Source organism: Hyla sarda, chromosome 6 (assembly GCF_029499605.1).
Source record: "Hyla sarda isolate aHylSar1 chromosome 6, aHylSar1.hap1, whole genome shotgun sequence".
Lineage (NCBI taxonomy): Eukaryota > Metazoa > Chordata > Amphibia > Anura > Hylidae > Hyla > Hyla sarda.
Genome location: NC_079194.1, coordinates 14,939,888 through 14,967,373, shown reverse-complemented (window position 1 = coordinate 14,967,373; position 27,486 = coordinate 14,939,888). Strand labels below are relative to the sequence as shown.

The window sequence follows — 27,486 nt, the reverse complement described above, 5'->3', positions numbered from 1 at the left end:
TAGCCTAATTAGATGACCAGGTGCAGGGATCAAGTGACACACCCTCAGCCAGAGGATTTATGGGAATGTAGGCAGCAGTACATGAAAATCACAATGTTTAATGTGTCGGAGGAAGTGGTCAGTCCTGGGTTAGCTGACTTCCTATAAACCACAGAATGACATCATCATCTACCACATCCCTCCTGCTAGCTCTCAGATCCCACTTATAAGTCTAATGAGTTCACCTGGGTAAACTTTAGCACCAGCAGATTAATAAGGTGGCCAGGTGCAGTAATCAAATGCCTCACCCCCTCTCTCAGAGGTGCCAGACGATACATGGGAAATGTAGGCAGCATAAGCAAGGGATTTTAATGATCTGTTTACATTCAACATGAAGCACAGCTCATGTGTGGTGTCAGGCGGGGTAATGTGTGTATTAAGCTCTTCGTGATGCCAGGGTGTGGTTGACCTATACACCACCTGAGGTAGACCAGCTTCACCTTTGCCAGGCATGAGGCAAATAATCACTCCGATGCAAGGTTACGGTTAACTGGTATGCTTTACTGGTAGACAAGGTGTTAAAGTCCATACAGCTCAGATTGGCACTAAGGAGATGCCGGCTGAACTTAGGGAAGATTATCGGCTTGCTATTGACTGATGCAGCCCACGTTTGTTAACAGATTGACTTGGCTGACTACTTGGACTGGACTTCAGCGGAATCCCCAATATGTTTATTTCCTACCATTAGGCTTTGACTTTCACCCACAGTGCAGGGGTTAACTTGCAGTAGAAGCGTGAATGCTGGACTAGGCCTCAGGCCTCCTTCAGGAACACACCACAGACTCCTCAGACTTCTCTTCACTGTACCTCAGCTACAAGAGCACTAAGAGCTGAACCCTGACCTCACTATATAAGGGGGGACAGTTTAGAGAGATCCCATTGGTCAGATAAGTCAGATAGTCACCTGTTCACCACTGCATACTCCCCTTAACAACAAGGTCCTTAGCAACAATAGATTTCTTAAAGGGGTACTCCGCTGCTTAGCGTTTGGAACAAATTGTTCCTAACGCTGGAGCTGGCGCCTGGAGCTTGTGATGTCACAGCCCCACCCCCCTCATTACATCATAGACCCACCCCCTCAATGCAAGTCTTTGGGAGGGGGCGTGACGGCTGTCATGGCCCCTCCCATAGACTTGCAATGAGGGGCAATTGAGGGGGCAATTTGTTCCAAACGCTGAGCAGCGGAGTACCCCTTTAATTAAGGCAACCGTGCATGGAAATACAATGTATAAACTCTTATGTAACATGACAGCGTGCAATATTGAGAGTTCTAGGGAGAGGGGACCCATGACGGACATTGAGTAGCATCGGCCACACAGGATGGACAGGAGTACAGGAGAGCACGTGATTTCTGTGCTGGGTCACCACACATGCCTGCTACATCAACTAAAATAGGTAAGCACAAGGGATGCACAAGAACCTCTACATTATATTCAAATAAAAGCCTATATAAGTGCCTATACTGCACTGTATAAGCAAAAATAGAAAGAAAAAAACTTTCCCAGAGTGCTTCTATCAGCAACCAAAAGGTAATGGTATAAACAGCAAGGACTACATTTTGTGTAGACTAAATAGGAGTCAACTGGTCGCCCACTTCTGTTATTTTTTCTCGTTTTTACTAGGTGCTCCTTGGATGTTTTTGGTATTAACATAATCAAAACGAGTGAATGTCATGGAGAAAATTGTCCAACAAGACCTTGCAACTTCGATACAGGGACTGCACTCTATGAAGAGGGGTGTCTGTTCCTGCCGGATGTGCCCCCGTTTGCCCGGGAATCTATAATGTATTCTCAGGGGTTGTCCTCCGTGAGTATTTCACCTATACGTTCACTTCACCGGTAGACATTGACCTTACTGGAACAATTCAAGGTTAAAAGAAAATCCCTGAGAAGGTATCGGGTGTGGGATCATTGGGCCAGAATCTCCACCGATGTTCTCTGAAAGCTTCAGCCCAAACTCATCTGGTTCTTGGTGGTGATCTCTTTCACAATCCTGAATTTGGAAATCTAAGAATTCTATTGGTTCTGTTCTAGACATATGCAGTAAGTCCCTATTAAAGTGGTACTCCGCCCCTAGACATCTTATCCCCTATCTAAACGATAGGTGATAAGATGTCAAGGAGGCCAGCCGCTGGGGACCCTCACGATCTTGGCTGCAGCACCCTAGACATCCAGTGCACGGAGAGAACTTCACTCTGTGCTGGATGACTGGCCATGCGGGGCAGAGTCTTGTGACTTCACGGTCACGCCCCCTCAATGCAAGTCTATGGGAAGGGGTGTGATGGCCTTCACGTCCCCTCCTATAGACTTGCATTGAGGGGGCGTGACCGTGACGTTACGAGCCTCCGGGGCTGCACCTGACACTCTAAACAAATGCTGGGTGCAGCAGGGAGATCGCAGGGGTCCCCATGATCAGACACTTATTCTCTATCCTGTAGATAGGGGATAAGTTTAGTTCCCCAGACTACTCCTTTAAAAGGGTTACTGCCAAATTGCAATGTATTACAAGAAAGGTGATAAGTCTTATAATCATATGGCCGGGGGTCCCCTCCCCCCTGGTGAATAGATGCTTGGCTGCACCTTCATCATATTGCTATGAAACTGCCAAAATGGCATCTTGTCTGATGTAAAGAGCTCTGTATGTCAATCAAAACGGGCCATCGAGCCAAAAGGCGGGCCAGTGGCTGTAGCAGGCCTTTTTGCCATCCTAGCTGAAAGCTAATTTTGCCACCCCTTGACCCTGCCCATTGGCTCCTCCCCATGTATGTTGGCGCGCGATGTCAGGATGTTGGACCTACCTGATCTGTCTACCTCAGAGGTGGCGCTGTGCTCCTCCAACAGGCTTAAAATGCTGATTATTACACTACGGGTGGGGGTAGCATGGCGGGGATGGGCAGGTGCTTTAGATGGGCGGGTGCTTCAGATGCTGGCTAACTTTATTGCAGCAGGCAGTGCGGCGCCCACCATCAAGAGGCACTTGAGCAGCTTGGTCCCGCCTCCTTGACATTTGACAGAGAAATAAAAAATGTGATTTCAAATTCACCACATGAGGTTTATTTTTTTTATTTTTTTGCACAAATCACAACAGACAGATGTTAGATGGGAGTCAATGGGGAAATGTGAAACGCCAAACTCACTTGATGTTGATTCACTCTTCACTGCTGGATTTTGGCTGTTTTCAAAGACGGCAGCGAACTGAGGCGAAGGCATTTTTTCTCCTATAGACTTTTATGGAAGGGAAAAAAAAATGCCAGAAAAACGCAATGTGGGTTTAACAATGACATATGTTCTGGAAAAAAAAAACAAGACCTAAACCAACTATTTTTTGGGGGGAAAAAGCCACAAAATCTGCATCTTGGGAGGTCAAATCTTTTTTCAGGTAAAAACAAAACAAAAAAGAAGTTGTGTGGAAACGTAGCCCTGCAACTATCTAAAGCTAGGTTTCCACTTGTTTTTTTCTTGAGTTTTTTTACCGAAAAAAATGCCAAAAAAAAAACAAAAACCTGCCATGTCCATTTGTGCTCCCAAGAGACAGTTTTTGTGGCGTTCTTTTCTCTCCTGCGTTTTTATCAGACTGCCGACATGAGGTGTTCCCCTTAACAAAACCCACCCCCTCCACTCTGACAACCAATAACTTTTAAGTGGGTGGATTTTGGCCACAGCTTTATTGATAAATAACATTTTAAGGCACTGACTCGGTGATGGTCAACGGTCAAGTGGTTCTACTTCACCGACTCTGATGAGGATGTACAGATCCAACCGGACCTATTCACATTGGAACCTGCCTGCTGTGACTAAGGGACCTGGAGCACAGGAAAAAGGAGAGTCTGTGATTGGCCTGCTCCTAGCCACACCCCGCCCCCCGCAAGGATGCCCTAGCAGTGACCCCAGGACCGCAGGAGGAACGGGGAACGGGGATAGCCTGTCTGCTCTTAAGTGCTCAGCAGTCAGAAGGCAATGCCGTTAACACATGACTTGGAGTTATATTGACAACATGGAGGAAAAATTGCAGGTAAAAACACCAATGCTGAACCCACATGGTGTTTTTCACAGCTTTTTTTTTTTTTTTTGCTCCCATAGACTTCTACGGGAGAGAAACGGCAAGATTTTGTCCAAAAAAAAATAAAAAAAACGCCATAGTCTCAACATGCTGCCATTTTAGAAAACTGCCACTGAGCCCAAAACCGCAGAAAAATGTAAAAGTCAAAAAATTCAAAGGAAAATGTGTAGGTTCAACGTTTCATAAATTCATATTGACTTTCAGTTAAAGGGGTACTCCGCTGCTCAGCATTTTGAACATGCTGTTCCGAACACTGGAGTCGGCGACGGGAGCTCATGATGTCATAGCCCAGCCCCTTATGATGTCGCGCCCCGCCCCTCTCAATGCAAGTCTATGGGAGGGGGCGTGGCAGCTGCCACGCCCCCTCCCATAGACTTGCATTGAGGGGATGGGGCGTGATGTCATAAGGGTGCGGGGCTATGAGTTCACGAGCTCCGGCTCCATCATTCGGAAGAGTATGTTCCAAATGCTGAGCAGCGGAGTACCCCTTTAAGATCTGGTAGCAGCAGAAAAGAAAAAAAAAAGAGATGCAGCTAATTTGACATTTTGTGGGCCATTTTTGAAGAAAAAAAAAACAACAACAATCCAAGTGGAGACTTAGCTTAATGGTGTCTTCAGCTCTTCACGATTCCCTTTAAAATACATGTAAACACTGCAAAAACTGGAAAAACATTGATATTTTTGGAATTTTTTTATATAAATATTTTAAATATGCTGGGAGTTGTAGTTTTGCACCAGTTTAAGGCTCCTGGAAACACTGTATTATGTAATACTGACAGTCACATGGTGGTGAGCGGGGGCCGAACATAGTTGTCGTAGCTGATACTGAATAGTTCAATGCACTAGATATGTCAGACCCATCTTATTATTTTTATTTATTTATTTTTCACAAATTCTCACTACTTTATTTTTTTTTTTCAGGTAACCGAATTCTGTGACTCCAAAATGCACAACGCGGACGCTCCGAATTTACAAAACCGAATGTGTAATTCCCGCAGCACATGGGACATTATTAAGGACTCGACAGATATAAGCTCCAGTCCTCCGATACCTGAAAACAAACTCCCTGTCCCGTCCTTCACGTTGCTGCAGAGTAGAGGCAGAGTCATTACTCTGGTCCTCGATGGGTGGAGCCTGGCCCAGGTGGGTGGAGCAGTTTAGGCTAAGTTCACACCTGCATCAGTGTTTCCAAATACTTATATATAGGGAGAGGAAAATGAAGATACAGACAGTTCATTTGATGGTCCCTATTGGTGCCCAATTGACTATAAGGCTATGTTTTCACAAAGGAAAATTTCCTAGCTGTAAGTTTAACCCCTTAATGACACAGGACGTAAATGTACGTCCTGGTGATGTGGTACTTAACGCACCAGAACGTACATTTACGTCCTGAGCATAACCGCGGGCATCGGAGCGATGCCGGCATCATGAGCGGCAGGTCCCGGCTGTGGATCGCAGCCAGGGACCCGCCGGTAATGGCGGACTCCCGCGATCCCGCAGATGTCCGCCATTAACCCCTCAGATGCCGTGATCAATACAGATCACGGCATCTGCAGCATCGCGATCACTCAACAGGATGATCGGATCGCCCGCAGCGCTGCCGCGACGATCCGATCATCCTGCACGGCAGACGGAGGCCCCCTCACCTGGCTCCGCTGCCTTCCCGGAGACCAGAGCGGAAGATGACCGATAACCCTGATCAGTGCTATGTCCTATACATAGCACTGAACAGGATTAGCAATCGAGTGATTGCTTTAAATAGTCCCCTATGGGGACTATAAGAGTGTAAAAATAAAAGTAAAAAAATAAAGTAAAAAAAATTTGAAAAACCCCCTCCCCCAATAAAAACGTAAATTGTCCCATTTTCCCTATTTTACCCCCAAAAAGTGTAAAAAAAATATTTTATGTACATATTTGGTATCGCCGCTTGCGTAAATATCTGAACTATTAAAATAAAATGTAAATTATCCAGTACGGTGAACGGCGTGAACGTAAAAAAAAAAAAGAAAAAAACATTTTATTCCCAAAAAAATTTATAAAAAATGTAATAAAAGTTTTGTATAAGCAAATATGGTATTAATAAAAAGTACAGATCACGGCGCAAAAAATGAGCCCTCATACCGCCGCTTATACCGAAAAATGAACAAGTTATAGGTCTTCAAATTAGGGGGATTTTAAACGTACTAATTTGGTTAAAAAGTTTGCGATTTTTTTTAAGCGCAACAGTAATAGAAAAGTATATTATCATAGATATAATTTTAATCATATTGACCCAGAGAATAAAAAACACATGTCATTTTTACCATAAATTGTACAGTGTGAAAAAAAAAACTTCCAAAATTTGCAAAATTGCAGTTTTCTTTTTAATTTTCCCACACAAATAGTATTTTTCTGGTTGCGCCATACATTTTATGGTAAAGTGAGTGATGTTATTACAACGGACAACTGGTCACGCAAAAAGCAAGCCCTCATACTAGTCTGTGGATGAAAATATAAAAGAGTTATGATTTTTTGAAGGGGAGGAGGAAAAAACGAAAGCGTAAAAATGGTCTGAGTCCTTAAGGGGTTAAAGGGGTACTCTGGCGCTAAGACATCTTATCCCCTATCCAAAATATAGGGGATAAGATGCCTGATCGCGGGGGTCCCGCTGCTGGGGACCCCCGTGATCTTCCACGCCGTACCCCGTTAGAATCAGCCCCCGGCTCCGCCCCCATGTGATGTCATGCTCCGCCCCCTCAATGCAAGCATGACACCTCCCATAGGCTTGCATTGAGGGGGCGGAGAGAGACGTCACACTTTTATGTAAAATTAAAGGTGTCATTATAAAGTACAATAGGAAAAAAATAAAAACGCAAAAAAGAAAATTGCCTGTGTTCATAAAGGAGTACTCCACCCCTAGACATCTTATCCCCTATACAAAGAGCATTGGGTATAGCGCTGGAGGCTCGTGCCCTTCTCGTGATGTCACGGCCACGCCCCCTTAATGCAAGTCTATGGGTGGGGGCGTGATGCCTGTCCCATAGACTTGCATTGAGGGGGCGTGGCCGTGACATCACGAGCGGGGCGTAACCTTGATGTCACTAGCCTCCGGATTGCATCGCCAGTTATCAGGAACAGAGACTTCGCTGAGGTGCCACAGCCGAGATGGTGGGGGTCCCCAGCGGCGGAACCCCCGCGATCAGATATCTTATCCCCTATCCTTTGAATAGGGGATAAGATGTCTAGGGGGTGGAGAACCCCTTTAAGGGGTTAATTAACCCTTAGGAATAGTATGTTAAGCTGAAAACAGAAATGGCTTTTCTGTTATTAAAGAAGAAAAGAAAAAACACCCCAAAAACTTTATTTGGGACAAAAACGATGTGGCCAGGTGTTTACAGGGAATCAATAGGGAAATATGAAATGTCCACATACCCGTATGGCTTTTTAGCATTTTTTTTTTCATTCTTTAGTGGCGTTTTTTAGGCTCAGTTGCAGATTTTAAATATTGCAGCATGCTCGGGTATGACAGTTTGGAAGAAAAAATGCCACAATTTCTTGAAAACAAAAGTGTTGGGAAAAATGGAAGAAAAAAGCGCTATGTTTTTTTCTGGTGTTTTTAAATTCTTCAATAAAATTTTTATAAGATCCTTAATGAAAGAATCACATGACTTGTGGTGATCAAAATGCAGGGGTTAAGTTTCCAAGTGCCTATACTAATGCTCACTATTTATTTTTATTTATTTTTTTATTTTTTTTTGGGGGGGGGGGGCAAAAACACCACAAAAACTGCATTGTGGAGGGGGGAAAAAATGAGGCTTTTTTTTCCAGGCAAAAAAAATAAAAACCTATCAAAGGTTTTGTTGGTTTGTAGACTTTTAGGCCATAGTCAAACATTTATGAAGCAGTTTTTTTTTTTTGTCAAAGCAATTGGAAATATGAAGAAAGGATTTAATACTTCTCCGTCCTCCCGAATTCACTTCTGGCTCTAAAAACTGCAACAAAAATTGCAAGAGTGTTTTCAGCCTATATCAATCCTTGTTATAAAAGAAAGAATATATAAAAATAACTAAATAAATAAGAAAAAAAGAATAAATAAATAAGAATAAAAGACTAAGCATGACATTTACACTCTGCCTCCACCAGGTGGCGTCCTTCTGCTGCAAACTGTTTATTATTTCTAGATGTATTCTTTTTAAAGTTTTTTTTGTTTTTTTTAATCCCTCATTGATAGATGTCACAGGGCATTGTGGTAGAACTACAGAGGCTAATAAAAATAATGACAATGATAATAAAAACCATACTTACAATACTACTACTACTACTACTACAGTGATCCCTCAACTTACAATGGCCTCAACATATAATATTTTCAACATACAATGGTCTTTTCTGGACCATTGTAAGTTGAAACCAGACTCAACATACAATGTCCAGATCTGTGAAACTTGTCAATGACCGAAAGAACCGATCAATCAGAATGGGCAATTTACTGGTAAAACACCCTGTATTCCTGTAGCGTATGCACTGACTGTCTGGTAGTGCCCCCTAGAGTACAGGGAGGTTTTACATGTTCTGTACTACACTTTACCTGTATTACTGAAGTGTATGCACTGACTGGTGTCTGGTAGCGCCCCCTACAGTACAGGGAGGTATTACATGTTCTGTACTCTTTACCTGTATTGCTGAAGTGTATGCACTGACTGGTGTCTGGTAGCGCCCCCTACAGTACAGGGAGGTTTTACATGTTCTGTACTACACTTTACCTGTATTACTGAAGTGTATGCACTGAATGGTGTCTGGTAGCGCCCCCTACAGTACAGGGAGGTATTACATGTTCTGTACTCTTTACCTGTATTGCTGAAGTGTATGCACTGACTGGTGTCTGGTAGCGCCCCCTACAGTACAGGGAGGTATTTCATGTTCTGTACTCTTTACCTGTATTTCTGAAGTGTATGCACTGACTGGTGTCTGGTAGCGCCCCCTACAGTACAGGGAGGTATTACATGTTCTGTACACTTTACCTGTATTACTGAAGTGTATGCACTGACTGGTGTCTGGTAGCGCCCCCTACAGTACAGGGAGGTATTACATGTTCTGTACTCTTTACCTGTATTACTGAAGTGTATGCACTGACTGGTGTCTGGTAGCGCCACCCTACAGTACAGGGAGGTATTACATGTTCTGTACTCTTTACCTGTATTACTGAAGTGTATGCACTGACTGGTGTCTGGTAGCGCCCCCTACAGTACAGGGTATTACATGTTCTGTACTTTTTACCTGTACCAGGGTTAGCTGCTCCTTTGGACACCAGGTGAGGGCGACTCCATGTTACTTTTTTAGGACATTGCGTGTACTGTACAGGACACAGAAGAAGCTCCTGTCCTCTACATAGACCAGTGTTTTCCAAGCAGGGTGCCCTCAGCTGTTGCAAAACTACAACTCCCAGCATGCCCGGACAGCCTTTGGCTGTCCGGGCATGCTGGGAGTTGTAGTTTTGCAACAGCTGGAGGCTCTCTGCTTTGAAAACACTGACATAGACAGTGATTACAGCTCCCAGCAGATCTTTCTTACTTTTATATGTAAGGATTTGCTTTATCAATATTAGTTATCTACTTATTTATTTTTATTTTTTTAATTCTCACTTTTTCTTCCTATTTTTGGATGACATTTTGGGGCTTTAGAACCAATTACCAGGTTTCCATAGAGTTATGGTCTCAACATACAATGGTCATCCCAGAACCAATTAATATTGTAACTTGAGGGACTACTCTACTACTACTACTACTACTACTACTACTACTACTTCTAGAGATGAGCGAACTTTCAGTAAATTCGATTCGTCACAAACTTCTCGGCTCGGTGGTTGCTGACTTTTCCTGCATAAATTAGTTCAGCTTTCCGGTGCTCCGGTGGGCTGGAAAAGGTGGATACAGTCCTAGGAAAGAGTCTCCTAGGACTGTATCCACCTTTTCCAGCCCACGGGAGCACCTGAAAGCTGAACTCATTTATGCAGGATAAAGTAATCAACTGCCGAGCCGAGAAGTTTGTGACGAATCAAATTTACTGTAAGTTCGCTCATCTCTAACTACTACTAATAATAATAATAATGACAATAATAATAATAAAAAAATAACAACAATAATAATAATAAAATAACAATAACAATAATAATAATAACAATAACAATAACACAAATAACAATAATAATAATAACAATAACAATAACACAAATAACAATAATAATAATAGCAATAAAAACAACAATAAAAATAACAATAATAATAATCATCATTCGTCCTAACTTTTCATGGCCTTTTCCTCTTTTATTTTATTCATTTTCAAACTAGCAATTATACACCCTCATTTTGAACCAAAACCAGGAGTGTAACCAACGCAGACAAAGAAATATAATAGAATTTTTGGGATCTGCACCTTTTTACCTTGTTGGTTGCACGTCTGGTTTTGGTAAAAAATCGTGACCTTTATGAGGGTGAAAATACCGTGTGTGAACATGGCCTAAGGGATGTATTTTCTCAATCCCAGAATGACCGTATGAGACGACTTCTCCAGGCGGTGGACGTGTTCCTCACCCAAATCGCTGAACCCTCTTCGGCTTACGTCGGTATTGTCCAGTTTTCCAGGACGGCGTCTGTCATTTCCCCATTGCAGAAAATCAATGATCAACAACGGGAAAAGCTGAAGTCACTGAGAACAACCCCAGCGATGGATGAAGGGGCCGATATTTGTTCTGGAATCATCTCTGGGCTGGAGGTAGGGGGCCACATTCCTGATCCTTATTAATATGGCTCAATGTTTAAGATTTTCTATGATTATAAAATGCTGCAGATTTTCAGTTTAGAAACCGTTGCAACTAAAGTGGATGAGGTTTTTTAAATCTCCCCATGAAAAGGGACCTTTAGGGTACGTTCAGACGAGTGAATTCACAGAATATTTTACGCCGCCGAAGGACCCCTACAGGGTGCCTCCGATGTGCCTGCTCGGAGTGGCACTATGTTGCTATGAGCAGACACACTACTGCTTTGAGCAGATACACTGCTGCGATGTGCGAGTCGCCGCGCATGCGTGGTGTACTCGCACACATTGCGACCGCTTCCCCTGCTGCCTGAGCTAGGCCGAGAGCTGCCGCGATGTGCGAATATACTGTGCATGCGTGCGGCGACTGGCACATCGCAGTGTGTCTGCTCGTAGCGGCGTTTTGTCGATCCGAGCAGTCACATCTGAGGCAACATGTACGGGTCCTTCAGAGGCGGAACCGCAGCGTAAAATACACTGTGGATCCGCTGGTCTGAACGTACTCTTAGGATATGTTCACAAGCACAGGATCTGCTGCATATTTTGTGCGGCTGATATTGCTACCCATTGACTTCAATGGGTAGCAAAATCAGCCGCACAAAATCTGCAGCAAAAAAATGCAGCAGATCCTGTACTTGTGAACGTACCCTAAGGCTCGGTTCACACTACGGAATTTCCGCCTGCAATTCCGCTTTGAAATTGCAGGCAGAAATTCCGCTTACTAAAACGTATATAGTGTAATGAATGGGTTTCCATTCATAAATTCACACTTCGGAATTTGTGAACGGAAAATCCGCTTGGAAATTTCCGCCTAAAAAATGGCGTTGCTCATTCTTCAGGTGGGAGTACTCGCAGAACACATTGCAGTCTATTGGGCGCTGGCCGCACTTGGAATCTCTGGGCGGAAACTTTCTGCCCGGAGATTCCGCAGTGTGAACCTAGCCTTAGGGTCTATTCACACTGCAGACTTTCTGCTAGCGTAATTCCGCTCGCGGAATTCTGCCTCAATGTAAAGCCCATAGACTTCCATGGGATTCCGCACTCCCATTCACACTTCTGAATTTCCGCTTGCGGAAACTCAGAAGTGTGAATGGGAGTGCGGAATACCATAGAAGTCTATGGGCTTTAATTTGAGGCGGAATTCCGCAAGCGGAAAATCTGCCATGTGAATAGACCCTCAGGCTAGGTTCACACTGCGGAATCTCTGGGCAGAAAGTTTCCGCCCGGAGATTCCGAGTGAATCAGTCGTCGCTAGGACCACGCGGACACTGCAGTCTCCAATAGACTTCAATCCGTTCCTCGAGTATTTGCGTCTGAAGAATGAGCAACGCCATTCTTCAGGCGGAAATTTCCAAGCGGATTTTCCGTTCACAATTTCCGCTTCACAAATTCCGAAGTGTGAATTTGGGAACGGAAACCCATTCACTACACTATACATTTTAGCAAGCGGAATTTCTGCCTGCAATTTCAAAGCGGAATTGCAGGCGGAAATTCCGTAGTGTGAACCTAGCCTTAGGGTGCGTTCACACGACCGTATTTGCTTTCAAACTCGCAGCATGTTTCCCGCTGGGAGTTTGGAAGGGGGTGGGCTCTCCATGGCCTGTCCACAACGGATTTTCAGCTGCAGATTAAGGCTAGGTTCACACTACGGAATTTCCTCCTGCAATTCCACTTAGAAATTGCGGGCAGAAATTCCGCTTACTAAAATGTACTGTATAGTGAATGGGTTTCCGTTCCCAAATTCACACTTCGGAATTTGTGAAGCGGAATTTGTGAACGGAAAATCCGCTTGGAAATTTCCGCCTGAAGAATGGCGCTTGCTCATTCTTCAGTCAGAAATACTCGCGGAACACATTGCCGTCTATTGGGGACTGCAGTGTCCGCGCCGTCCTAGCGTTGACTGATTCAGTCGGCGCTGGCTGCACTCGGAATCTCTGGGCAAAAATGTTCTATAGAAAATCCGCCACAGACCCAACTGACTTCAATGGAGTGTATTTCTAAAGTGCGTCCAATGGGCAAAGGTTTATTACAAATCCCACTTATTCAATCGAAAAGAAGAAGGCTATGTTCACATGACATTGTCCCTGAATGCAGAGAGCCGGCATAATGCCGGTGCCGGTGCATTCCAAATGGAGTCCGTAGAAAGAATACACCGGTCTGTTCTTTCTACAGACACCGGAATTTGAATTTCCGCGCCAGATGTTTCCGGTGCGGAAATTCTGCTGTGTGAACAAAGCGTAAATCCTAAGTCCACGCTGCCGTTACACTCCGACCGTTCATTGTCCACTTGGCTCGTTTTTTGTGCCAAATGGACCCAGAGCGGTTCAGAGCACAACTGACACCTCCGGGTCCCGATGGATCCCATTGACTTGAATGGTGTCCATGGGGTTCCCCATATTTTACAGTAGTTGGGGGAGATTTATCAACACTTGTCTAGAGAAAGAGAGGTACAGTTGCCCATAGCAACCAATCAGATCGCTTCTTTCATTTTTAACAAGGCCTGTGCAAAATGAAAGACGCGATCTGATTGGTTGCTATGGGCAACTGGGCAACTTTTCCTCGGCAGAGGTTTTGATAAATTTCCCCCGTTGAGCGGAGAAAATATAGGTCATTCAGTATTTTTTTCTTCACTCAACTTCCGTCCTTCCGGCAGACTGTCCGACGGCGCTCCCTTTAGAAGGGCACAACGGCCGTGTGAACGAGCGGATGGATTATTAGTAAAATCTGCAAGTCAATCTTCTGGCACTTCATGGCGCAGCTTTCCAGGTCACCCTTGTTCTCTGTCCACATGGCCTAGAGCAGTGGTCTCCAACTTGTGGACCTCCAGATGTTGCAAAACTACAACTCCCAGCATGCCCGGACAGCCAACGGCTGTCCGGGCATACTGGGAGTTGTAGTTTTGCAACATCTGGAGGTCCGCAGGTTGAAGATCACTGGTTTAGAGTTTGGCTGGGGGGTGGGTTGTCGGTTAAAGGGGTACTCGGGCGCTAAGATATCTTATCCCCTATCCAAAGGATAGGGGATAAGATGTCAGATCGCCGGGGTTCCTCTGCTGGGGACCCCCGGGATCTACCATGCAGCACCCACCTTTAGCGGCTTCCGGAACCGCTGGAGGTCCTCAGGCTGAGTCCATCTCGACCACGAGGACGGAGCATAGTGACGTCACGGCTCCGCCCCCGTGTGATGTCACGCCCCGCCCCCTCAATGCAAGTCTATTGGAGTGGTTAATTTTGGCATGGATCACTAAGGAGATTTCTGCTTTAAAGGGGTACTCCGGCGCTAAGACATCTTATCCCCTATCACGGCTCAAACCCCCCCCCCCCCCCGTGTGACGTCTCGCTCCGCCCCCTCAATGCAAGCCTATGGGAGGGGGCGTGACTGTTGTCACGCCCCCTCCCATAGGCTTGCATTGAGGGGGCGGAGCATGACATCACACAGGGCAGAGCCGTGATGTCACAATGCTCCGTCCCCGTGATCGCCAGTAATCAGACCACGCTCAGGGGACTGATTCTAACGGGGTGCGGCGTGGAAGATCACGGGGGTCCCCAGCGGCGGGACCCCCGCGATCAGGCATCTTATCCCCTATCCAAAGGATAGCGCCAGAGTACCCCTTTAAGGACATTTGTCATGCGGATTTCCATATGGATTTTGGTCAGAAATTGTCAGCAGCCTGCACGGTGCAGCAGTATACCATTGAAAAAAAAACGGAATTTTCGAGCGAAAGTATTCCGCTCAGAAATTCCGCCATACGAATGGTAGCCAGCATAGCCAAGAAGGATTTTTAGCACAATTCAAAGTACGATTTCCATGTAAAATATGAAGCTTGTAGTAGAGATAGAACATATCGGAGGAGATTTATCGAAACCTGTGTAGAGGAAGAGCGGTGCAGTTGCCCATAGCAACCAATCAGATTGCTTCTTTCATTTTTAAAAGGACCTCTGAGAAATGAAAGAAGCGATCTGATTGGTTGCTATGGGCAACTGCACCGCTCTTCCCCTACACAGGTTTTGATAAATCTCCCCTATGTATTTATTATGTAATGGTTTTTGTCCAGGTGAATAAAGATCTAGACGGCTCAGCACAGGGGACAGAGATGGTCCTGCTGACAGGCGGAGATGGAACGTATGACCCCAGGCCGTGCATCCAGGATATAAGGTCGAGCGGAGCGGTCATACATGTCATCGCGCTCGGAGGCCATGCAGGGGAAGAACTGGAAAAGATGGCGGCAATGACTGGTAAGAAAACACACAATGAAGAAGTCATTCTATGGAACGACAGGGGGGTAGCTATAAGGAAGTGTTTTTTAACCAGTGTGCCTTCAGCTGTTGTAGAACTAGAACTTCCAGCATGCCCGGATAGTGGGCAAGTCAAAAAAATTTGTTCAGTCATGGTCTGAGTATCCAGACCCCGACCGATCCCTAGAACAAGCGGGGAGCGCAAGCACTCTCTGTGCCAACTATCGAGACAATCCTATAGACTAAGGGTGGGTTCACATTACGTTTTTCCCCATACGGGAGCGCATACGGCTTTGGGGAGCTAAAACCGCGCGCTCTGTATGCGCTCCCGTATGTAATTCATTTCAATGAACCGGAGTGAAACGTTCGGTCCGGTCGGCTCATTTTTGCCCCGGATGTGCTTTTACAACCGGACCTAAAACTGTGGTCGACCACGGTTTTAGGTCCAGGGAAAAAGCGCATATGGGGCAAAAATGAGCCGGCCGGACCGAACGTTTCACTCCGGTTCATTGAAATGAATTACATACGGGAGCGCATACAGAGCGCGCGGTTTTAGCTCCCCAAAGCAGTATGCGCTCCCGTATGGGGAAAAACATAATGTGAACCCACCCTTACCTTTTTGTCTCAGTCACATGACATAGGGCCAGGAGAGTATTCCAGTGCAGCAGCCTCCCATTGTTTTCAATGAGATTCTGCTGCATTGTGCACACTGCAGTGCTGGACTCTGCTGAAAGAATGAACTTGGCCGAGGCCACTCAAAAATTGCGCACGTCCAAGCGGTCCCAGCACCAATTGAAATCGAAGGCCACTGCAGCATACAGAATGCCCACCGGAATTTCTCCCAGTAGAACATTCTGTAGTGTGAATAGGTCCTTGGCGCTCTATTCTTCAACCCGTTCTACCAAAAAAGTTAAAAAAACTTTTGACATGTTCTAGAGACGAGTCAAAAGTATTGATCGGAGTCTTAATGTCCAGACCCCGATGTCTCTACAACATGTATATTACACTATGATTGGTGATATTTATTTTGTGATAAATTTTGTGATATAAATGAATCGGTCTTTTATTTCAGGAGGACAATTTGCTGTTGTGGATCCCTTGGACACACTCGGTGTGATGGGCACCTTCAGTGGGATTTTACCAGTAGATGAACAGGAGACCATTCAGGTGATGCCTTTAGCTGTCTTAGATTTTTTTTAATTGTAATTAGCATAATATTTATTTCATTTTCTGTCAATGATTCTAGCAAATCGAGTACCCCGAGTGGCCCGTTCTTCTTACCTAAACCTTGTGGGAGAGGAAAAGCAACAATGACACTTGACCCTCTTGTCCTTATATCCTGACCTTATATCCCGTCTGCACATCCTCTCCTTATATCACATCTTCATATCCTGACCCCATATCCTGACCTCATATCCTGATCTTATATCCCGTCCTCATATCCTGATCTTATATCCCGTCCTCATATCCTGATCTTATATCCCGTCTTCATATCTAATTTTCAAATCTCGATCTCATATCCCATCATATTCTGTCCTCCTCTCTCGTCCTCATATTCTCAACCTCATATCTCATACTCATAACCTGTCCTCACATCCCATTCTCATACTCCATTGTCATAGCTCGTCCTCATATCCTGACCTTATATCCCGTCCTTATATCTCATTTTCAAATCTCAATCTCATATCCTCTCTCATATCCCATCATATTCTGTCCTCCTATCTCGTCCTCATATCTCATATTCATAACCTGTCCTCACATCCCATTCTCATACTCCATTGTCATAGCTCGTCCTCATATCCCGTCCTTATATCTCATTTTCAAATCTCGATCTCATATCCTCTCTCATATCCCATACTCACATCCTGTCCTTATATTTCGTCCTTATATGCAGACCTAATGCCCTGGCCCCATATCACGATCTCATATCCTGACCTTATATCCTGTCCTTATATTTCATTTTCATCTCTCGATCACATATCCAGATCTTAAATCACATCCTTACATTTCCTTCTTATATCCATCCTCATATTTCTGCCTCATACCCTGTCCTCTTATCACATCGTAATTTCCCATTCTTATATTCCATTCTCATATCCGTCCTTATATCCTAACCTGATATCCTATTCTCATATCCCATCCTCAGATCCGTCCTCATATCCCGTCCACAAATCCCGTCCTCATATCCCGTCCTCAGATCCCGTCCTCAGATCTCGTCCTCAGATCCCGTCCTCAGATCCCGTTCTCAAATCCCGTTCTCAAATCCCATTCTCATATCCCATTCTCATATCCCGTCCTCAGATCCCTTTCTCATATCCTGTCCTCATATCCCATCCTCATATCCCATCCACATATCCCGTTCTCATATCCCGTCCACATATCCCGTTCTCAAATCCCATTCTCATATCCCGTTCTCATATCCTGTTCTCATATCCGGTCCTCATATCCCGTTCTCATATCCGGTCCTCTGATCCCGACCTCATATACCTTTTTTTTTTAAATATTCCATCTACAAACCTTTATGAGGGGTCAAGTTTTGTGTCATAACCAGTAGATTTTACCTGTATTATTTTACTTTAGAACAGACTTTTACATCTATTTTTTATGCAGTTTTTTTGTGAAATACAATGTGACCTAAAAAAAAACACAACTCTGGCCTTTGGCATTTTTTTTTACACATTTATATCATGCACCGTGTATGATCCCGTTCTCATATCCCGTCCTCAGATCCCTTTCTCATATCCTATCCTCATATCCCATCCTCATATCCCATCCACATATCCCGTTCTCATATCCTGTCCTCATATCCCATCCTCATATCCCATCCCCATATCCCATCCACATATCCCGTTCTCATATCCGGTCCTCATATCCCGTTCTCATATCCGGTCCTCTGATCCCGACCTCATATACCTTTTTTTTTAAATATTCCATCTACAAACCTTTATGAGGGGTCAAGTTTTGTGTCATAACCAGTAGATTTTACCTGTATTATTTTACTTTAGAACAGACTTTTACATCTATTTTTTTATGCAGTTTTTTTGTGAAATACCGTTCTCAAATCCCGTTCTCAAATCCCATTCTCATATCCCATTCTCATATCCCGTCCTCAGATCCCTTTCTCATATCCTGTCCTCATATCCCATCCTCATATCCCATCCACATATCCCGTTCTCATATCCCGTCCACATATCCCGTTCTCAAATCCCATTCTCATATCCCGTTCTCATATCCCGTCCTCAGATCCCTTTCTCATATTCCGTTCTCATATCCTGTCCTCATATCCCATCCTCATATCCCATTCTCACATCCCGTCCACATATCCCATCCTCATATCCCGTCCTCAGATCCCTTTCTCATATCCCGTTCTCATATCCCGTTCTCATATCCTGTCCTCATATCCCATCCTCATATCCCGTCCACATATCCCGTTCTCATATCCCGTTCTCATATCCCGTCCACATATCCCGTTCTCATATCCCGTCCTCAGATCCCTTTCTCATATCCGTTTCTCATATCCCGTTCTCATATCCCGTCCTCAGATCCCTTTCTCATATCCGTTTCTCATATCCCGTTCTCATATCCCGTCCACATATCCCGTTCTCATATCCCGTTCTCATATCCCGTCCTCAGATCCCTTTCTCATATCCTATTCTCATATCCCATCCTCATATCCCATCCACATATCCCGTTCTCATATCCTGTCCTCATATCCCTTTCTCATATCCGTTTCTCATATCCCGTTCTCATATCCCGTCCTCAGATCCCTTTCTCATATCCGTTTCTCATATCCCATCCTCATATCCCATCCACATATCCCATCCACATATCCCGTTCTCATATCTTGTCCTCATATCCCATCCTCATATCCCATCCTCATATCCCATCCACATATCCCGTTCTCATATCCGGTCCTCATATCCCGTTCTCATATCCGGTCCTCTGATCCCGACCTCATATACCTTTTTTTTTTAAATATTCCATCTACAAACCTTTATGAGGGGTCAAGTTTTGTGTCATAACCAGTAGATTTTACCTGTATTATTTTACTTTAGAACAGACTTTTACATCTATTTTTTTATGCAGTTTTTTTGTGAAATACAATGTGACCTAAAAAAAAACACAACTCTGGCCTTTGGCATTTTTTTTTACACATTTATATCATGCGCCGTGTAGTTTTGATAATATAAAATTGTCATAGTTCAGACAAGTCCACATGCGACGATACCAAATATGTTTATTTATTTCTTTGTTTATTTTTTAATATTTGAAAAATGGGAAAAGAGGGATGAGTTTATTTTTTCCTGGGGGGGGGGGGTATTTATATTTTTTTTAGGAACATTTTTTGATATTTTTATTTAGACTTTTTCAGTGGATCCATAAGGAGGGAGAAGTATAAGTCCTTCCTTTATATTTCCTATTGCTATTGGATCCACTCTTGGTATTGGCTAAAAAACGGCAGTGGCAAATATCTAATAAAAAGCCAAGAGGAAATGCAGCCTTAGGGGACTTCTATCAGCAACCATTCGCTTGCTTATTCGGTTCAATTCATTGCTATTAAAATGCATTGAATTGTTTTATCTGTGATCAGCTAGTACAGCCTGATTCGATCGATTGGCTGATTTGACCCACTGAGCACCAATGATATAGTATACTACTGTATAAATGTCCCTGTCAGTTTTGACTATATATATATATATATATATATATATATATATATATATATATATTTCTTTCTTATTATAGCTGGAGAGTACATCTCTTGACCTTCAGCCAAGAACATGTTTGAATGGCACCATCTTCATTGACAGCACCATAGGGAACGACACCTTATTTATGGTCACCTGGGAGACATCTGTACCAAATTTTCATTTACAAGACCCAAAGGGAATCATTTATACCGAAGCCGAATTCATCACAGATACCGTATCAAAATCATCTCGGCTTCAGCTGTCGGGAACAGCAGAGGTAAGATTGCAATGTTATTATTTAGGGGTCAGCCCTTCTCCATGTTGTTGGTGATGGTCTATTCACGTGGCGGAATTTCCACTTGCGGAATTCCCACTCAATTTAAAGCACAATAGACTTCTATGGGATTCCGCACTCCCATTCACACTTCTGAATTCCCGCTTGCGGAATTCCGCTAGCGGAATTCCGCAAGCGGAATTTCAGAAGTGTGTATGGGAGTGTACTAATTTTGTTCAAAAAGTTTGAGATTTTTTTAAAGCCCCACAATAATAGAAAGCGTATAACATGGGGATCATGTCAATCGTATTGACCCACAGAATAGAGAAAACATTTCATTTTTTACCGTAAAATGTACTGCGTGAAAACGAAACCTTCCAAAATGTGCAAATTGCGGTTTTCTTTTCGATTTCCCCACATAAATAATAATTTTTTTTGGGTGTTCCATACATTTTATGGTAAAATGATTGATGTCATTATGAAGGACGATTGGCCGCACAAAAAAACAAGCCCTTATATGGGTCTGTGGATGAAAATACAAAAGTTATGATTTTTAGAAGGCGATGAGGAAAAAAATGCAACAAATAAAATGGGCCGTGTCGGTAAGGGGTTAAGTTGTGGTCATTTTGTGTCTGAGGTCATACATTTCCTGTTGTACTGTTTTGCACCAGAGTACCCCTTTAATCACAACCCTAAGAAAGAGTCACTTTTTTTTTTCACTCAACCAGTGATTGGCTGAACGGGCCGCCGCTGCCAAACTGGGGCATCTCTGAAGGTGGGGGCTAAAATGATAAATAAGGAGAGCCGGGTCCTGTTCTGGATATCGTGGGGGGTTCCAGCAATCGGACCCTTATCCCCTGTCCTATAATTTTAGGAACTGGGTACTCCATTGCTGGACATCTTATCCCCAATCCAATGGATAGATGATAAGATGTTTGATCGCGGGAGTCTCCGGCCGCTGGGATCCCCCCCCCCCCCCCCCGTGCGCGCGATCTCCGGCCAAGCACCCAGCGTTCTGAACATTATGTTCCAAACACTGGGTTCAGGAGCCTGCGATCATGATTTCACACCACGCCCCCTCATGACATCACACCCAGACCCTCCATTCATGTCTATGGAGTACCTCTTTAAAGGGGTACTCTGGTGGAAAACAAATTTTCTCTATTCATCTGGTACCACAAAGTTAAACAAAATGCAAAGAGAAGTCCAGCTCACCCCATCCTGGAGAGGTGGAGCACGGATCCAGGCGCTGGACGGCACCAGAGTAGCAAATGGGAAAAAAGGAAGATCGGATCCAGCTCTTGTGCGAATAAAAGACACAGGAACACAGGTAAGTAACGCGTTTCAGGCGCTGCAAGCGCTCTTAGTTATACAACAACGGAAGGAAAAACATGGATATTTATAGGTGGAGCTATCACACCGGGTCACAGGTCATGTGGTCCGGCAATATTAACCCCTTCCAAACTTCATGGTTAACCCTCGTAGGATACACATATAATAAAAACAATAATGTTTATTCATTACCATCAGAATAAAAGACATATATAAAAAAACTAAACCTAAAAACAACATTAGGAATCAGTGGATAAAGAGGTGTTGAGGACCATAGATATGTATAGAAGCAAATGATTTGGTTTCGTGTGGAGGAGGAGTAATAGCAAACAGGGGACTGGTGTTCTGGGCCGGATACAGTCTCTTAGATGGGTTCACTCTTTCAATGGCTGAAAATTGTGAGATGATTCGGGCACGCAGGAATTGAGCTACTGACACCGATTTCTTACGAGAAGCAGATGCCATCCAATCCCGCCTGGCAGCCCGTAGTTACCCCAAGTGGTCATTGGATAGGGCTAGGAACATTGCATTCAACAAGAGTCGCCTGGAACTATTAACCCCTTAAGGACGCAGCCCTTTTTCACTTTGAGGACTGAGCCCTTTTTCGCAATTCTGACCACCTTCGTTTACGAATTAATAACGCGAAAACGCTTTTACCGAATATTGTGATTCTGAGATTGTTTTTTCGTTACATATTCTACTTTATTTTGGTGGTAAATTTTCGGCGTTAATTGCATCCTTTTTTGGTGAAAAATCCCCAAATTTCATGAAAATTTTGAAAATCTTGCATTTTTCTAACTTTGAAGCTCTCTGCTTGTAAGGAAAATGGATATTCCAAATAAATGTTATTTTTATTCACAAATACAATATGTCCACTTTATGTTGGCATCATAAAATGGACATATTTTTGCCTTTTGAAAAAATTAGAGGGCTTCAAAGTAGAGCAGCAATTTTCAAAAATGTCATGAAAATTGCTAAATCTGAAGGGACAGATGTTACAGAACTACAACTCCCAGCATGCCTGGGCAGTCAAGGCATGCTGAGAGTTGTAGTTTGGCAACATCTGGAGGGCTACTGTTTGGGCACCACTGTAACAGTGGTCTCCAAGCTGTGACCCTCCAGATGTTGCAAAACTACAACTCCCAGCATGCCCAGACAGCCTTTGGCTGTCTGGGCATGTTGGGAGTTGCAGTTTGGCCTTCCCAGTGGTTTCCACAGTAAAGATCGTTTTACTTTCACTTTCAATTCCCCCCCCCCCCCCCACTGTCGATTCCCTACCTGAGCAAGTATCCAGCAGGCTCCAGCGAAGATCCCAGGTCCCCAGGCATCTTCTCCTGCAGGTATGGCCTCCATCTTCTTCTCAGATCCCCTCGACATCCAGGGGCGGGCAAAACGGGGGTTGCCATGGCAACCCCCTGTCCTGCGCTGCGACTAATGGCAGGGGATAGGAGGAGAGCGCAGCTTTGCGACCTCACTCCTATCCCTTTGGCTGATCGGGGCTGTTGCTGACAGCTCCGATCAGCCCTATTTTACGAGTGATCGGGTCACCAGAGACCCGATCAGCCCGGAATTGGAGAAAATCGCATGTCTGAATTGACATGCGATTTTCTCTGATCGCCGACATGGGGGGGTCTCAGGACCCCCCTGGGCGATGTGCCGGGGTGCCTGCTGAATGATTTCAGCAGGCATCCGGCTCTGGTCCCCAACCGGCTAGCGGTGGGGACTGGATTTCCCACAGGCGTATGGATACGCCCTCAGTCCTTAAGGACTCGGAATGCAGGGCGTATCCATACGCCCTGTGTCCTGAAGAGGTTAAAGGGGTATCCGGTGGAAAACTTTTTTTTTTTCATCAACTGGTGCCAGAAAGTTAAACAGATTTGAAAATGACTTCTATTAAAAAATCTTCATCCTTCCAGGACTTATTAGCTACTGAATACTACAGAGGAAATTATTTTCTTTTTGGAACACAGGATGTTGTTTTACATTATTAAACCAGTAGGTATTCATTAGTTACAGTCATGGCCGCAAATGTTGTCACCCCTGAAAATGAAGTATTTCTCACAGAAAAGGATTGCAGTAACACATGTTTTGCTATACACATGTTTATTCCCTTTGTGTGTATTGGAACTAAACCAAAAAAGGGAGGAAAAAAAGCAAATTGGATATAATGTCACCAAATTCCAAAAATGGGCTGGACAAAATTATTGGCACCCTTGGTTGCACACCCTTTGGAAAAAATAACTGAAATCAGTGGCTTCCTATAACCATCAATAAGCTTCTTACACCTCTCAGCCGGAATGTTGGACCACTCTTCCTTTACAAACTGCTCCAGGTCTCTTATTGGACGGCGCCTTTTCCCTACAGTAATTTTAAGATCTCTCCACAGGTGATCAATGGGATTTAGATCTGGACTCATTGCTGCCACTTCAGAACTCTCCAGCACTTTGTTGTCATCCATTTCTGGGGCTTTTTGACGTATGTTTGGGGTCATTGTCCTGCTGGAAGACCCAAGATCTCAGACGCAAACCCAGCTTTCTGACACTGGACTGTACACTGCGACCCAAAATCCTTTGGTAATCCTCAGATTTCATGATGTCTTGTACACATTCAAGGCCCCCAGTGCTAGAGGCAGCAAAACAACCCAAAACATCATTGACCTCCACCATATTTCACTGTAGGTACTGTGTTCTTTTCTTTGTAGGCCTCATTCCGTTTTCGGTAAACAGTAGAATGATTTGCTTTACCAAAAAGCTCTATCTTGGTCTCATCTGCCCACAAGATGTTTTCCCAGTAGGATTTTGGCTTACTCAAGTTCATTTTGGCAAAATGTAGTCTTGGTTTATTATGTCTCTGTGTCAGCAGTGGGGTCCTCCTGGGTCTCCTCCATAGTGGGGTCCTCCTGGGTGTCCTGCCATAGCGTTTCATTTCATTTAAATGTGGACGGATAGTAACATAGTTCATAAGGTTGAAAAAAGATCAGAGTCCACCAAGTTCAACCAATAACCCTAATGAGTCCCTACTGAGTTGATCCAGAGGAAGGCAAAAAACCCTCATACTAGAGGTAAAAATTCCTTCCCGACTCCAAATATGGCATCAGAATAAATCCCTGGATTCTGCCCCTATAAATCTAATATACATAACCTGTAATGTTATTATTCTCCAAAAATGCATCCAGACCCCTTTTATATTCTTTTGCAGAGTTCCCCATGACACCTCCTCAGGCAGAGAATTCCACAGTCTCACTGCTCTTACAGTAAAGAACCCCCGTCTGTGCTGGTATAGAAACCTTCTTTCCTCTAGACATAGAGGATGCCCCCTTGTTATAGATACAGTCCTGGGTATAAATAGATCATGGGAGAGATCTCTGTACTGTCCCCTGATATATTTATACATAGTTATTAGGTCGCCCCTAAGCCTTCTTTTTTCTAAACTAAATAACCCCAGTTCTGATAATATTTCTGTGTACTGTAGTCCTCCTATTCACCGTATTACTCTGGTTGCCCGTAATTGAACCCTCTCAAGCTCCACTATATATTTCTTGTACACTGATGCCCAGTACTGTACACAGTATTCTATGTGTGGTCTGACCAGTACTGTACACAGTATTCTATGTGTGGTCTGACCAGTACTGTACACAGTATTCTATGTGTGGCCTGACCAGTACTATACACAGTATTCTATGTGTGGCCTGACCAGTACTGTACACAGTATTCTATGTGTGGTCTGACCAGTACTGTACACAGTATTCTATGTGTGGCCTGACCAGTACTGTACACAGTATTCTATGTGTGGTCTTACCAGTACTGTACACAGTATTCTATGTGTGGCCTGACCAGTACTGTACACAGTATTCTATGTGTGGTCTGACCAGTACTGTACACAGTATTCTATGTGTGGTCTGACCAGTACTGTACACAGTATTCCATGTGTGGTCTGACCAGTACTGTACACAGTATTCTATGTGTGGTCTGACCAGTACTGTACACAGTATTCTATGTGTGGTCTGACCAGTACTGTACACAGTATTCTATGTGTGGTCTGACCAGTACTGTACACAGTATTCTATGTGTGGTCTGACCAGTACTGTACACAGTATTCTATGTGTAGTCTGACCAGTACTGTACACAGTATTCTATGTGTGGTCTGACCAGTACTGTACACAGTATTCCATGTGTGGTCTGACCAGTACTGTACACAGTATTCTATGTGTGGTCTGACCAGTACTGTACACAGTATTCTATGTGTGGTCTGACCAGTACTGTACACAGTATTCTATGTGTGTTCTGACTAGTGATTTGTACAGTGGTAGAATTATTTCCTTGTCGTGGGCATCTATGCCCCTATTGATGCCCCCCATGATTTTATTTGCCTTGGCAGCAGCTGCCTGACACTGGTCGCTACAGCTAAATTTACTGTTAACTAAGACCCCTAAGTCCTTTTCCATGTCATTAGTCCCAAGTGTGCTCCCATTTAACACATAATCCCAGCCCGGATTTTTCTTCCCCATGTGCATTACCTTACATTTATCAGTGTTGAACCTCATCTGCCACTTCCCAGCCCAAACCTCCAATCTATCCAGATCCATTTGTAACAGTGCACTGTCCTCTATAGTGTTCACCGCTTTACAGAGTTAAGTATCATCTGCAAAGATTGCTACTCTACTATTCAACCCCTCTACAAGGTCATTAATGAATATATCAAATAGAACAGGACCCAAGACGGACCACTGTGGTACCCCACTAGTAACAGTCACCCAATCAGAATAAGTACCATTAATAACCACCCTCTGTTTCCTATAATTGAGCCAGTTACTTACCCACTTGCACACATTCTCCCCCAAGTTCACGCTAACACTGATGCTCCCCAAGCTTGAAGGACAACTTGAACATCTTTGGAACTTGTTTGGGGCTGCTTATTCACCATCTTGACTATCCTGTGTTGACACCTTTTATCGATTTATCTCTTCCGTTAATGCCCAGGGAGATTATCTAAAGTGCCATGGGTTGCAAACTTCTTGATAATGCTGCGCACTGTGGACAAAGGAAAATCTAGATCTCTGGAGATGGACTTGTAACCTTGAGATTATTGATATTTTTCCACAATTTTGGTTCTCAAGTCCTCAGACAGTTCTCTTCTCCTCTTTCTGTTGTCCATGTCCATGTGGCACACACAGACACACAATGCAAAGACTAAGAGAACTTCTCTCCTTTTTATCTTCTTTCAGGTGTGATTTTTATATTGCCCACACCTGTTACTTGCCTCAGGTGAGTATAAAGGAGCATCACATGCTTGAAACAATCTTATTTTTCCACAATTTTGAAAGGGTGCCAATAATTGTGTCCAGACCATTTTTGGAGTTTGGTGACATTATGTCCAATTTGCTTTTTTTCCTCTTTTTTGGTTTAGTTCCAATACACACAAAGGGAATAAACATGTGTATAGCAAAACATGTGTTACTGCAATCCTTTTCTGTGAGAAATACTTAATTTTCTTGAAAAATTTCAGGGGTGCCAACATTTACGGCCATGACTGTATGCATATTTCTTAATCCTGCGTTTGTCCCCCTATGATCACCCTTACATAGAATCAATGTCTGGGCTTTATTTATGTCCGGAATATGTTGTATTATGGTGTGGTTCACCACACGGACTGTATCCTGCTCAGGATACCATTCTCCTTTTTGCTATTACTCCTCCTCCACACGAAACTTTCATTTTCCCCGTTCTGCCCACCCACAATAGGCGGGGCAGGACAGGGAAACCGACAGGGATCGGGCGCCGAAGTCCACTTACCCATCGGCAACGGCTGAGGGCTGCGATCGGGATGGGGATCGGCAGAAGAAGAGGACGGCGATGCGACTCCCTGGATCCTGCGGAAGCCAGTGAGTTGCCTAGCAACATCTGGAGGGCTACAGTCTGAGACCACTATACAGTGGTCTCTATACTGTATCCCTCCAGATGTTGCAAAACTACAACTCCCAGCATGCCCAAACAGCTATTTGCTGTGTGGGCATGCTGGGATTTGCAGTTTTGCAACAGCTGGAGGGCTACAGTTTGGAGATCAC

General features: G+C 44.1%; 1 protein-coding gene across 4 annotated transcripts in view; it reads left to right on the top strand.

Moving 5' to 3' along the window:
• Window positions 1-27,486, top strand: part of LOC130275352 (calcium-activated chloride channel regulator 1-like) — a 105,799-nt gene that overhangs the window by 53,692 nt on the left and 24,621 nt on the right. For 2 of the 4 annotated variants that reach the window (XM_056523223.1, XM_056523222.1), the window contains exons 5-10: window positions 1,662-1,845; window positions 5,020-5,241; window positions 10,621-10,848; window positions 14,945-15,125; window positions 16,198-16,292; window positions 19,872-20,093. In XM_056523223.1, coding sequence (XP_056379198.1) covers window positions 1,662-1,845; window positions 5,020-5,241; window positions 10,621-10,848; window positions 14,945-15,125; window positions 16,198-16,292; window positions 19,872-20,093 — 1,132 coding nt within the window. The remainder of the gene's footprint in view (window positions 1-1,661; window positions 1,846-5,019; window positions 5,242-10,620; window positions 10,849-14,944; window positions 15,126-16,197; window positions 16,293-19,871; window positions 20,094-27,486) is intronic. The other 2 variants (XM_056523225.1, XM_056523224.1) reach the window with 1 other exon arrangement.